General features: G+C 39.4%; 1 protein-coding gene across 13 annotated transcripts in view; it reads left to right on the top strand.

Annotated features, from left to right (window-relative positions):
- Window positions 1-14,397, top strand: part of PTK2 (protein tyrosine kinase 2) — a 219,306-nt gene that overhangs the window by 145,062 nt on the left and 59,847 nt on the right. For all 13 annotated transcript variants that reach the window (XM_051612464.1, XM_051612462.1, XM_051612463.1 and 10 more), the window contains 2 exons: window positions 5,625-5,655; window positions 8,014-8,066. In XM_051612464.1, coding sequence (XP_051468424.1) covers window positions 5,625-5,655; window positions 8,014-8,066 — 84 coding nt within the window. The remainder of the gene's footprint in view (window positions 1-5,624; window positions 5,656-8,013; window positions 8,067-14,397) is intronic.

Raw genomic sequence — 14,397 nt, 5'->3', positions numbered from 1 at the left:
TTTGTTTTTGAGTTAGTCATGCAACCTTCATACAAAGGAAAACCTTCCCTCAATGTAAACTTGGCCCCTCTAGCCAGCTTAGTGTACAGCTCAGTGATGATAAACCATTGGCACTGAAATTCAAAACCAAAAGGTTAAGTTGACATCAGTGATAATGCTAGTTTATTGTTCTAAAAATAAAATAAGCTTCACAAACCAAGATTTTAATTTCACGAGTTTATACCTGTGATTGCTTTCTGAAAAGTGATGGTTTGAGGTTTGTTACAGTCTTTCTTATTTGCTCCCCAAACTGTTCTTTAGTCTTAGCTGTATTAGCCAAAGCTTAAAACTCTTTCATATTTTAACACAGTGCCTCTCCCCACCTCTCAGTTGTGCTAAGTTAATGGGTAGCTCTGACTCTGTCCTCTGCCTTTGCTTTAGAGGCACATGGGTAGAGTATGTCCAGTTCTTAGCACTTTTGCCACTGATGGTATTTCAGAAATCGAGTCTGTTCAGTCTACATTGCCAGTGCTTGCTCCTCTGTTACTAGAAAGACGTTCCTGTTCTTACCTGTTCATAAATGCTCTTAACTCCACAAAATGCCACTGCCTGATGCCTTCCAGCTCTGTCATTCACGACAGCAACCACAGGCATCCAGGGCCCTTATCCTGTGTTTGCTCACCCAGTGTGCAAGCTTCCAGTGCTGTCTGTTGTGGCACTGATTGTGCTCCAGCCAAACCCAGCTCTTCTGCCCTTTGTGCTGTTCTTGCCCTAGCAAGGGAGCAGCTCCCATATAAAAACTCTACAAGATTTACTGTGTCCTCTTCCAGGCTTGTTTCATGGTGTGCAGAAACAACTGCCAAGATCAGTAGGCCTGACTTACTGCTGCTGTAGGTGGCAATAAAAACTGGCCCACTCTGAACTTTTTTCTTTCTAGTTCTTGTCTTCCTCTGACCTGACTTGGTTACCATTCAGCTGTTCTGTATTCTGGGCTCGCTCAGCTCTGCCAGGGGCACCATCTCTGATTTTTCTGTGTTGTGCAGTATGAGGCACAGCTGAGCCTTGCACTGTGGTTTGCTGATAGGCATGAATGCAAAATAAATCCATGCATTTAATGTATTTTGACACAGGGCAAATGAGCAGTGATGTGAGTGAAAGGAATGTTATATAGCACTTTAGGAACCCTCCTCTTTATGCAAACATGAGAGAATCCCTCCACTTAAAATAAATAGTGGGGTTCTTTTGTCTGAGGTTTCTTTTTGCTGAAGTTCATAGCAATACTCCATGTGTTAATTAAACATTTCATAGATGAGCTGTCCCCACCATAATCTGCACACCCAGATCCCTCCCACGGTGAGCTTTGATTATACAAGGCACATCAGAAATAAATCAAGTAACAACTCTCAATCCAACAGATGTGTTTTCTCCACTCTTTGTTGTAAATTTACATGTTGATTGCAAGTCTCCTCATAAATTATCTGTCTTGATTACTAAAAGAACCTGTGTTTTTGTGCCATTATCTGTATCACTATCCATTAATAGCCTAGTTTCTCTTAAATTGGTAAGAGAACTTGGTAATGTTGAAGACCTGGACAGTGGCATATTTCCATTCAGGTTGTTACATTTCTCATAAATATTTTGATATACAGGTCCCTTTAGACCAATGTGGAAACTTTAAACTTAATTGTATTTCCTTTATAACATTTCATTCTTACAGGCAATGAGGACACTGATAAAAATTCAAACTCATATTAAGTGGCTGTTTGCTGACTGGACTATGCATCAAAAAGATTTCCCGTTCTCTAAGTCTAGTGGCTGAATTTTATATATATTAATCAGTTTAAACAAGCTTTGCATAACAGTCAAAACTCAGAAAACACCTGAACAACTGAAACTGTTAATCTAATTGTCATTCCTTTATACCAGGAGTCACCTTTACAACGAAGTATTCCCTTTGAATCTAAAAGTATTGCAGCTCCATGAAAACTCAGGATTTTGAGTTTCGAAATACTGAAATAAAATAATCCATCAAGTCCTCCAAAACCAAGTGGATTTTCCACATAAATTAACCATGAGCACCGTTCTAATTTTAACAGACTGGCAGCATGTATTTTAACTCTTGCACTAGGATTATCACATCGATGAATTTGACCCCTTCCTGAGGGGGTGAGTGGGGACCAACCTTCCCCTCCACACACACCTTTTCCTGGGCTCCCTCCCGGCTCCTTTCCCCCAGGGCTGGGCTGCAGCACCTCCTGCCTCCTCCTCCTCCTCCTGCGCCCACCCTCGGGCTCCCTCTGCTGCTGCTGCCTCCTTGGCTTCCTCCTCCTCTGCCTCTGCCACCTTTGGCCCTTGGGGGAACCTGTTTCCCCCCTTCCCCTCTCCTCCCAGAGGCCCTGCAGCCCCCCTGACAACACCTGGGGCAGGGACACCCCAATACAATGATGCATATCCCGTTTTTGTGATTGAATATAGAAATGGGCAAAATGCTGTGGGTTTCAACTTGTGAAAAACAACATATGCTTTTACTGGGATGCTGTTAGTAATGAATTTTGACTTCAGACCTGCAAGGGTGCTAATGAATGTTTCATGCTTTATTTGGGATATAAGCTGCAAACAGCTGAGCACCAGCTTGGGAAGCACTGCCTGAAGTGAGCAGTTTGTACCCAGAGAGCGTGTAGGCATCTCTAAGCTCAGCTTTGATTTGCCATTTCAGCAGTAGTTCCGTGTGGACAGATTTTTCTTGAATTCTTTCCAGTGGAAGGGGAGGCATCTCTAATACTACCTAACAGTAGGTTTTTATTTCTGGCTGCCTTTATTTTTTTTTTATTTTAATGTGCATGCTTTGCCTGTTCCCCCTGTCCATGGCTGGCCCTTCACTTAATGCGTATCTCCAGCAGACCTGTTGTCCAGATGTCAGATTGTGGCTTCAGAGCAGTGCCTTGGGACTCCTTCCCTCTTCATCCCAGGGCTGAGTGTGTTGTCTACCTCTCCCACTGCTCTCAACCCAGAGGACAAGGGCCCAGTTCCGTTCAGTGCATGACAGTGCCTTGCTCTGCTACTAGTGAGAAAATCAGTCAGACCCCATGGAATTTGGAAAGAGACAGTGAAAATGAAGATGATCAGAAATAATGGGGGTTTTAGTTACGTTGGACCTGTGCATGCTTCCTGCTTTTCCAACAAATCTGGGAACAAACATTCCTTTAACTTGCCTTAGAGTCTGCTTTTCTCTGTCCATTACCATCATCTCCTCTCACTGTTTTCCAACCATCTTCAATTCCTTGCACCTTTGTAACACTCTACCCATTAACTGTGTCATACTGCTGCTGCTCAACTAGCTACATGATGCCACTTTTATTCACATTCTCCTTACATCACAACATGTGTAGAATTATTTTACTGTTAGGGTGGAATCAGGTTTTTGGTGTGAGAAAAAAGTTTTATCGTGGACCTTGCTTTTATTTTTTGCACTGATAGGAATTTGAGAGACTATGGAATATGAGAATGGGAATCTCATGGTTAAGGAAACAGAACACTGCACTGGAAAGTTGGATTCTATCTTTATCTCTCTTAGATCCCTTTTGGTAGGTAGCAGGTGACCTCAGCATGCACTAGCAGTTGCCACCTGTGGTATTTCTCACTTTCTGAAGAGGTTGGGGTCTGCATTTGCAGGAGGGAGAAACAATCTGATCTGCAGCTGAGGTCAGTTCTTTGAATGTGTGAAGCATTGTAGCCCTGCAAGTGTTATTAAATAATACACTGATGTTTCTGTCCCCAGATAGGATACTGATGTACTCCACACACACAAAAAAAAGTAAAGGAAATACAAATTCCATCTTCAAAACACAGTTTGGGTACTGTGCAGTTAGTATGTGATGAAATATTGAAGAACATGGACATTTTTTTTAATAGTTGCTTATTAATTGTGCCTCTCTTACCTTGATTTAAAAATGTGATGGAGTCACCTTTGCAATTTAATAAAAGATCTTTTAACACAGAGGTTTGTATGTTTGTATAGCTTCCTCAACTTTTAAAAACAATAGGCTTCAAGAATGTTTCACCAGTAACACGTGTGATTGATTCATCAGCAACATCTAGACTAATAAGTCCATTGGCAAGTGTAGGAGCCGCGTTGGAATAACCAGCAGAAGCAGCATGACTTGATGTAAACTAGAACACAGGATGCTTAGGGACGTGGTTTAGCACCAGACGTGGTAGTAGAGTTAGGCTAATGGTGGGACTGGATGATCTTAAAGGTCTTTTCCAACCAAAACAGTTCTGTGTTTCTATGAATTTAAGGGTCTTCTAAGTGTTCTTCACAACCCTAGGGAGGCCTGCACAGCAGAGGGCAGGACTCATACTTGTCACCCCACAGTCCCTCTCAGGATCCTTGCCTTTTGTTTCCTTCTCCAAAAGGTACCATTTACCCCAACATGTCACAATACCTTTATCTCCCACCTCATGCTTCCTGTATAATCTTGCCACCCTTCAGTTTCAGATGCTTGCTGTGGTCACTTTGCTGAGCTGCTCTACATCATCTTCCAAATCACAGTTTCTTGTTTCCCTTCTTTCCTGCATCTTCCTTTCCAATACCCACCACCAGACAGATCAGAACAGACCTGGGTTGGTGAGCCAAGCAATGCTCTTCTACCTTCAGAGAGAAAAAAATTGTAACAAAGTACTGTAGTTTGCTGTGTTGAGCCTGGCTTCTGTGTATTGGGTGTTTCTCTGCTCTGTCCCATAATTGACAAAGGTGAGACTGAAGTTTACTTCTGTAGTGTCTGCAAATTTAAAAAATGTTAAGATAGGAGAAGAACAAACTAGAATATACATGATTTTGTGCAATCAGGATGTATCATAATTTCCTAGAAGTGTGGTTCTTCCACTTTCTCTCAGGTCACTTTATCGGTGATTTAGAGAGTGATACCCGTTTTCATTGCCCACTTCCTCTTCTTTGTACTTCAATCTGCTGTAAATCACTGGTGTTTTATAAAGGATAGTTAACTGCCCCAGCATCCTTCCCCACATGGATACTGTCAAATCCTTGTGGGGAAATCCAATCTCATCAGATCCAACAGGGGGAAGAAAAAGCTTGATTATGTACATCCAGGCTTGTATACACAATAGCAGTATCAAAGAAGGACTGGCAATAATTAAAAAATAGTTTACAAAATGCTCACTTCATCCCTGGCTACTGAGCATTACTATTGTATCATCACAACCAAATGTAAAATCAATGTAAGTTATGTGTTTTAATTATTTATTTCAGTTGTCTTATTTGGAAGTCCAGGTTTGTTTCAATTGTTTTAATTTTATGTTAGCACTAGACACATGTTGGAGATAAAAGAAAAAAGCATTTCTTACTAGGAAGATGAAATACTGTCATACCTTCTGCAGGGGATTTATCAGTGTTCTTTGTTAAGAATAAAACATTCATATTCTATACATCTTGTTCTCTCAGATAAGAGCTTGCCAGAAGGTCTGTATCTCTTTTAATATATGTATGGAATACTCTTTTGAATCAAAATAGTTCCCCAAGAGGTTGTGCTGTTTATTGTTTCAGGCATGTAAATATTGCACATTGAGAAAAGTTTTTTTGGAACCTTGCATTACATTTTAATCCTGTTTTCTTCTTGTTTACACAGAAGGTGAAAGAGCTTTACCATCAATACCAAAGTAAGTTTTATGCTTTCTTATATATTAAAAAAATGCTTTGAGAACCAATTTTGCTTAAGTGACACTTTAGGGCCTTTTATATGTGCTTAGTTATTAATGTTGCTTTTGGATTCTAGGACAAATAGCAGGCAGTCATTTGGGACCATGGGTTATAAATGACTGACAGCAGCATCAAACTCTAAAGATACCAGAAATAAAATCCTATCAGATTTGACAGCAACAAAAGAAGGATGTTTTGGAAAAGACTTGACTGGGATTCAGGCTATTTATTTTGAGTCCTTGAGTAAGTTTAATTATAGGAATTTAATTATAATTTAGCAGCAGCTAAACAGGTTTTTAATTGTGGCTTCATTCTATGAGTCAGTCTGTGCTCTGTTTTTTCCTATTTGTACCCTTTTTGCTTATATGAAATACAGAAAATAGAGTTGTTGTTTTTTTCTGCTGCTATAAATCTGTCATGTCATGTTTTGTTAATAACATTTCTTTAATGAGGCCACTTGAAGTTGGGATCTCTAGGTTCAGTGTCATAAAGAATACCATTTACATAGCAAATACTTTAAATCTGTTTTTTGAAATATAGTAATGTAGGAAAAAACCTCTGGTTGTAATGATGTATTTGTAGAAAACACTTAATTTATGTCAGGCAAATAGAGTGGCATTTGTTTCTCTAGCTAGTTTATGGTGATACTGTATCCAAGGTATGTTGAGACATGCAACTGCATCTAATAATTCTTACATAAAATATGCTATGATACCTCTCTGCATTTTTCTCCTTTGTAAGCTTCAAGGTAAATAAGAAAATATTGCTAATTTATCTCTGAACCAAGAATACTTCTTAGGTTGTTGGAGTTGGTAATGGTAGACAAGCCTGTTAATTCTTCTTGCTCATTCTCTGCACTCCTGATGTCAGTGGCCAGGTCTCCATCCTGTCTGGCAAGTTGTGGTGCTTGTCTCCCCTTTCTGTGTGCGTTTTCCTACTGTGTCCTCCTAAAGTTCAGTCCTTTAACCTCTTTTTTACTTGTTTGTAATCTGGTTGCTTTCTCAGTAGCCACACAGGGATTCAGTTTCAAGTCCCAGATCATCAGATTGTTCTTCTTGAACCTTACCAGGCAGTAGCACCAATATCCAGTAGAAGGAGATAATTAATTGAAACACCAAGTGAAATTTAGCAGTTTATAGTGTCTTACCTCTTCCTTATCTCTTCCTTTGGGACACAGAGATTCTGCCTGCTTTGACCCAGCCACCTCATTCTTTTTCTTCCTTGATTCTTAGAAGGAGTCCAGAATTATTATTAATAATATTATTGAGTATGGAGTACAAATTGTTTCTGAATCAGCAAGAAACCAGCCACTCAGATACTAGTGGTAGCTCTTCCTTCACAGGTTCTGCTGCAGCCCTCCCTAGCCAGGTAGCTTTGTGTGGTGCAGAAAGAGAGGAGTTAAAATGCAGGAAGGAAAAGAAAATGGAAGCTGAGGCTGGAAGCAGGAGAAATGGTAACCTGAGCATGTACTCAAAAGGAAGGGAGAAATTTGGTTTTGCTTAATAGATGCAACTGAGAAACACAGAGTAACTTTATGAGTTTATTCTTTTTTTAATTATTATTTGTGGGCATTTCTGGGATAAAACAAGTTTGAAGGAAAAGCAGCTTTTTCTGGATAGTTTACCAAAACTGAATTTATATGCTTGAGTCTGTTTAAACAAGAGCACCACATATGCTCTTGGGCTGCCAGCAAGAGGAATAGGCTTTTTTCATCTCTGTAAACCTGCTAGCCAACAGCATCTTGCATCTGGAAAGATTTGTCTTTACCAGATGAAATGCCAGGTTTATGAAAGCGTGAAGTGCAGTGCTCGCCATTAAAGTTTACATTTACTTTACCATCAGCATTTGTACCTAATTACATTTGAATGTAATTGTTTTTCTTCATTTACTTCACATGTAAATTAATTTTAAATTGTTGTACACGGTAAGTGAACTTAGACAAAAGCTCAATTCGTGCTTTATTTCCAATAGATGATACAGAAAGTAGAAGCACCATCAGATAACGTACAATGTTTAGACATGCACAACTTGATCTTAGAAGTTTGTAAAACTTGGGGTTTGTTTTTTCCTTTAAATTTGCTCTGTCATTGTGAATCAATATGCTAATTAAAACGGTAACACATTCTCTCCGCTCTCACTCCCCCAGATGGGGTTGAAATGGTAGATTCCTTTCTGACTTTTCTCCCCCTCGAAGTCTGTCACTGTGGGAAATGGATTAGCCCTGCTAATTACAGTAGGTGCCCTGTTAGGATGAACTCCCAGTGTATGTGACCGTGAAGAATGTACAGCATTCAGCGATTCCAACCTCTGTTTTACAGGCTGGCCAACAATGAGAAGCAAGGAGTGAGGTCACACGCAGTCTCTGTGTCAGGTAAGGCTCATGAAAAAAAAAACCAAAACATACACAAGTTTATTTATGAAGCTAGGAAATGTTTAGGCAGACTTTCTACTCACAGCTCACTTCTTGCTACATGGCTATTGATGTCTCAAGACTGTAGCTGTGCTGCCTTTGTAGCAGTTTCCAAAGGGGAACTGTTTGCAGCTCTGCTGTGTCGTGTGGCTTCTGAGAGCAGCCGTGTCTGGGCAGTAATGCAGGGCCAGAAGGATTCACAGCCAAGGCTCCTTGTCATTATTCTCACTTAGCTTAGTAAGGAAGTAGAGTGTTGTGGGCTAGAACTTCAGTTACCTGAGTGTGTGTTAATTATGAAGGAGCAGCTTTGAAAAGTGAAAATAGGCAGTTAAATATTAATCATCACTTTTCAGAAAGTGGAAACCTAATAGCTGGTTTTTTTATAGGTGCTGTTTAGATCAAAGCTCTTAATTTTTGCTATTGAAAATCAAATTAATTAAAGGATGTGCATGTGAAATAATACATGTATCTATCACTTACAGACTTCTAAGATTTATGCTGGTTGCTGTGGGATTTTTTAGGGTTTTTTTACTGTGGAGTTTTTTAAAGTCTTTGTACTTGAGAGAGAACATTTTTCTTCTACAGAATCTTGAATCCTTTTGAGGAATTGATTCAGTCAGTCTCTTAGTAGGAGATACATTTCTGAATCCTTATACATAATAATTATTAAGGAAATTTTCAATGCAAAAGTGTATTAGTATTATGATATGTTTATACAGATTTTAAGTATTTGGTCATGAACTTCAGGAGCTGATACTGTGACCCAGTGGAGGGTCCACCCCTGACATACAAGGTGGGGGGAGACCTTACTGTAACATTTATGTGAGCACTTTGTGGCACATAATCAAAAACCCAGCATATTTCATACAAGAAGGAGGAAAGATACGTAGGTGTTTGATTAATTTCCTACTTTTCAGATTCCTTTCCCCACCCTTAACTTTTTTTTTTTTTATGATGTTTGGGATTCACCACTTGGCAAAGGAGGCCCAAGTAAACAGACCTTGTGCAAGAAAACAGGGGAAAGGATCTGGAATGTGTGTTGAGCTGCAGAGGTGTCACAAGAGCTTCATCAGTTACTGTTACCTCTCAAATAGCAGCTTTTCTTCCTTCTGTACCTATAAAGCAAGCATGGTAGATAAGGCAGATCAGCATGAAGCATGGTCAGCATGTTCTCTCTTGCTTCTTACCCGTGTGGCTCATTTTAGCTGCCAGAAAAAGTTGAGTTTTCTTAGTGCTGTGCTTTTTAATCACTCCACTCACACAAAAAAGCTCCATCTTCAGCACAGAATAGTCATACTCCCCTGCCACCTCAGTTTTTCGCCTTTCCAGTTTTGCTAAGAATGCTGATCTACTTTTACTGTTAAAAGCAATAATAAATGCTTCCTTCATGATCCGTTACTGCTGTCACTTGAGCTTTTCAAATTGAGTTATCCTTGAGTTGATGCATTTCATCTGAAGTTGTGGTACATCTTAGAGCATAAACTTGCTGCTTCTCCTCTACTTTTTTGAAGTGGTGTTTTGTCACTGATAGAGGAAAGTTGCAATGTCACATAATTCTGACATTTAAGGCACCACATAAAGGTGAACAAAGTGCACATGAGAGCTTTGCTGCAGCTCCTCAGAAGAAACAGAAGTAGCAGCACAGGAGATGAGCTGGTTGGTCAAGTGAATGTCAAGAAAGTTGTAAAGCACAAAGCTGGCTCCTGGTGCCATAAGCAAAACAATCCCACTATACCAGCAAATGTCCCTGCCTTTCTTTCCAGTACTGAAATCATAACCAATTAGGTATTTTTCTTGTTTTGTGGTAAGGTTTTGTGTCTTTTCACAATGAAATAACTGTGCTTGATTCTTGTTTTTTAAATCATATTTAATTCAAATCGTGTTACAAACCACTGGAAACACTGACATAATACTGGAATGATTCAAGCCATTGCATTTATTATTAGTTCTCAAGGGTTCTTTTTAGGAAGGGTACACTGAAATACTGTTTTGTCGGTGGTGGTTTCGGGTTTTTTGCCCCAAAATTATTTGAAGTGCATCAAGTGTGGCATGGATGTCAATCTAATTAATTTAAACCACAGACAGATGGTTGAAATGAAGTTGAGTGATAGGAATTTTTCCTCGGGAGGTGCTTCCTGTAAGAGTCTTGAGTACCCAAGGGAATCAACTTGTTGTAAATGAAATAATACTTCATGTAGATGTGAAGAAGTGTCACTCCTGTTGTCACATGTAACTGATCCAGCAGAATGGAACAACGGAGACAACAGCTGTACATAATGTTCAGTTAACCCAAGAGCTACAGGTCAGCAGAGTCTGACAGCTGACAGCATCCAGTGCAAAGCCAGCTGTGGGTGATGCTATCTTGGTTTGCAGAACAAGAGCCTTTCTCTGGTGACATTTAAATGACTTGGAGCTAAAGGCTTCAAGTAAGACGCGCTTTTATAACTTGCTGACAGCTGTAACATCCTTCATGCCTTTGATGGTTGAAATTGTAAACTAACTCTGCTGTTTGTTTTCTGTAATTTTAGTAAATCTCTTCCAATTCTAGAATCCAAGACATATATACAGCAGGAAAATTAAGCAGTCAGACGTTATTATGCTGTATTAGTATATTTATAGTATTATTACCCTTAGTTCTAAAGGAAAAGTTTAACTGTGAGTTCCCAACCACACTTTGGAGAAACCAGCAATAGCCAAAAGCCAGTGTGGAACATGATTTGGTGGTGTAAAAGTTCAGGCATTCGTCTGAAGTTGTTTAGGTTTGAAAATGAGGCTGTTAATGAAAGACACTTTGTCTTTCTTTTTGAAGTATTTATTAACATGCCTTGAAATATTTCTGGTCTAGTGAAATGAAAACTTGTTCTTTCCAAGTGTTTCAATATTCCAAAGCATACAAAGGTAGAAAGTTTTTTAATATTTCCCCCTGCCCCCTAAATAGAGGCCTTTTCAAACTAATTTAGTGAAGGGTGAAGTTGGTTTCAGGAATCCAAAGCAGCAGATTGCTGGACCTGGGAGCCAAGAAATGTTCTCTGTGTGTCACTGAGCCAGGTTTCACTGCACACCTCTGAAGACTTCTGTTTCTTCTGGTATTACTGCCCTGCCTTGCTTGTAGGTTCCTTGCAGTGGGCACTCTCTTTCCTTGTGTACAAGAAAGATGCCTACCAGATTTCCTCTGTTTTTTTTAATCACGATAATACTTTTATCCCTCAAATTTTACATTTGAGGAGCAGTGCATAAATAAATGTAAATAAAAAGCCCATTTAAAGCTGAGTTGGATTTCAGTTTTCTTCTGTATACACCTCATGTTTTGGTTTAAGTTACTGTGATTCACCAAAAGCAATGAATGTTTAGTTCCAGCTTTTACTTCCTTCTCCCTCTACTTCTGTCATAATATGAAAAAAGAGTTATTTGTACTTAGCCAAGAGTGTACACTCAGGAAACAGTAAGGCTGAACTATTTGCTGTGTGCAAGTAGACTATCAAATCTTTAAGAAGCAGCAGACCAGTTTACTATAATTCTATTGACTAGATTTCCTCCTTTTTTGATTAGAGTATCCTTATTAAAATGCTCTGCTCTAGTCTACAGGAACTTTTCCCAGCAGTTTGTTTGCAAATAGCAAACGTGATACACGTTTCCTGATACATATATTCCCAAAAATAATAATTTACCTAGGCAGTTATATATTATCAAATGTTCTTTATAAAGCAAAATCAATAAAGCCCTAGTTTCCTTGCTCTCTTTTTACAGAAATTCTTTCTGACACAGAGTTCTTTGGTTTCTTCTGCCCCATCCTCTCTTACATAAATAAGACTAGGAAGAATAAACATGCCTTTGCATCCCTTGGCTAATCACTGTGCCTCCTTTGCTCTAGAGAATTCTGTGCATTTTTTTTAATCACAGCTCAAACACTACTTGACATGCAGTGCTACAGAATATGACATTTCAGGCCCACTTGTTTTAGCCAGTATTGAACAAGCAGACTATTGAACAAGTCTTGGCAGGGTTAGGTTTATGGTTGGACTTGGTGATCTTAAAGGTCTTTTCCAACCTAAATGTTTCTGTGATTCTAAGCAGTCACTCTTGGCGTTTGGATATTCAGGTACTGCTGAATAAAATAGTGTGTTTGTGGGGAGGGAGCTGTAACTGGAAAGGCAACAGTAAGGAAGAGGATGAGCTGTTTTGCAGGAGCCAGCACAAGGCATGAGTTTGAAGGAGAGTTTTAGTGCTACAGGGTTGCCCTTTGTTCAAAGTAGGTGGGGGTTTTGCAGCTTTACTGTGTGCTTATTTGGTGAAGGAAATTGAAAGCTGTTTAAAAATATGATGACTCTTTCAGATGCTAAGGCAGACTGTTCAGGTTATCTATCTACCAAGCCATAGGGCACACACCTCTCATAGGGAAGTGGGTTTCTTAGAGAGAAAGTTGTTTGTCATCTCGTCCCCTGGCTGGTATGGCTGTTGTTACTAACACAAAGCAGCATTTTATAGTCAAAAGGGAGGTATCTGTACGTGCAGGTAATATGATGGCATAAGTTTCTAATAATCCTGGTGTGCCATTGCCTCTCTATAGAGAGAAAAAGTAAATTTCTTTGCTTATAACAACTCTGTAAGAAATTACAACTAAACCCCGTGGTTTAGATATATCCACTAATGCAGAGGAGAAATTGGGTCTCTTGGAGAGCTTCCTCATAGAAACTGAAGGAATTTAGCATCCTGAAAGAGGAGCTTCTCAGTAAGAATCCAGGTTCTGTCTTAGAATCACAGATTTATAGTTTATCATTACACTTAAAACATCTGCCATGGTTAACTCCTGATCAGGGCAGTGAAGTGGTATGAGCGTTCCTCTCTCAGGTGCTGTTGATGAGCAATTTAGTCATACCACTTAGATGAAGTTTCAATTTGGATGAAAAAAAGGAGATAAGCATGATCTAAGCAAGATTCTAGCATGCAGAAAACAATTGTATGCTGTCGATCATCTGTGAGAGAGACTTCCAGTAAATTGAGCAGGAGCCAGTGTCCTAATGCACCAAATGGGAGAGAAAAAAGAAATCTATTCACCTGATTTCAGTACTACAACATTTAAAAATGTTCCTAATTAAGAAGATGTGAGCATACGAAAGGACCTGAATGTGTGTGTGAATGGTGAGGGCTAATCACAAGCAAAGCTATGAGCAACGATGAAGAGACAAATCCCGTTTTACTGAATGACTTCTGCATGCAAAGCACAGTGCGTGCTCTGTGTGGTGATCCCTGTGCTCAGAATGAAGGTCTGCCCTGTGCTCGAGTCTGAAAGAGTTTCTTGTGTAGGATTTGCATTTCCTAGTTCCATTTGCATTAGTTGGTAGGGGAAGAAGGTGTTCTTTGCTTGGGGTTGTAGAGTTGGGGGGCTTTTTCATGCTCATTTTATCGTCACTCCAAAAAGACCATGATGAAAAGTCCACTGTGTGTGCTAGCTCAGTTATGTTGAGCTCTACAGCTCCCTTCTGAAAGACTAGCAGTCTTAGCATAAATTACATTAATATATATTCAGTTTATTAAGTGGTTAGAGCAGTATAAAGGCTCTTTACTGCTGTAGCTCTGCCATGTGGTCACAGGACTGAGAGACTTTCAAGCCTAAGGTTTATTGCAGATTAGTTCTACAAACCTTGAGCAAGTCAGTAGTCTCCAGGTACACTTGCTTCATAACTCACCCAGCTATTCTGCTGATTAGTAAGATAATATAGTTTAAAATACCTTTAATGCTAATAAATTACAATATTTTAGCTTCCCATCACAGTTGAACAGGCTGGTGTTCTTTTTGTATTTTAAACTGAAATGCTTCTTTCCATGCACAAGAAGACCAGAATGAATTGTGGAGACAGTGTAAAGAGATTTCCTCTGTACCAGTGCCTAGCAAGATACTGCAGTAATTTTATCAGTCTGTGTCCTTGGTTAAAGAGTTCTTCACCTCCTACACTCTTTTGTGATCTGTTAATTCAATTTGATCAGACACTTTTGCTTTGCTAGTAACAAGAGTGTAGTATGACTAAAGAAATGTTCATGCAGTATTAGGTTTGGGGGTTTGTTGCTTATCTATAAACATACTTGATGTGACAAGTGCTCATTTTATTTCAGAAGCTGGAAAACAAATAGATTTATTCCCTCTACAGATTTTTTCCCTCAAACTGGTTCAGGCATGTGCAGCTAAAAGAGAATGGGACATGATGATTTTCAGCCTTCCAGTGTTGGTTATCTACTCACAGTCCTAACAAGGAGCTCCAGTACCAACTGCCCTCTAGTCCAGTTGTTTCTTTTC

This window comes from Apus apus, chromosome 2 (genome assembly GCF_020740795.1).
Source record: "Apus apus isolate bApuApu2 chromosome 2, bApuApu2.pri.cur, whole genome shotgun sequence".
Lineage (NCBI taxonomy): Eukaryota > Metazoa > Chordata > Aves > Apodiformes > Apodidae > Apus > Apus apus.
This window is presented reverse-complemented; position numbering and strand designations above follow the sequence as displayed.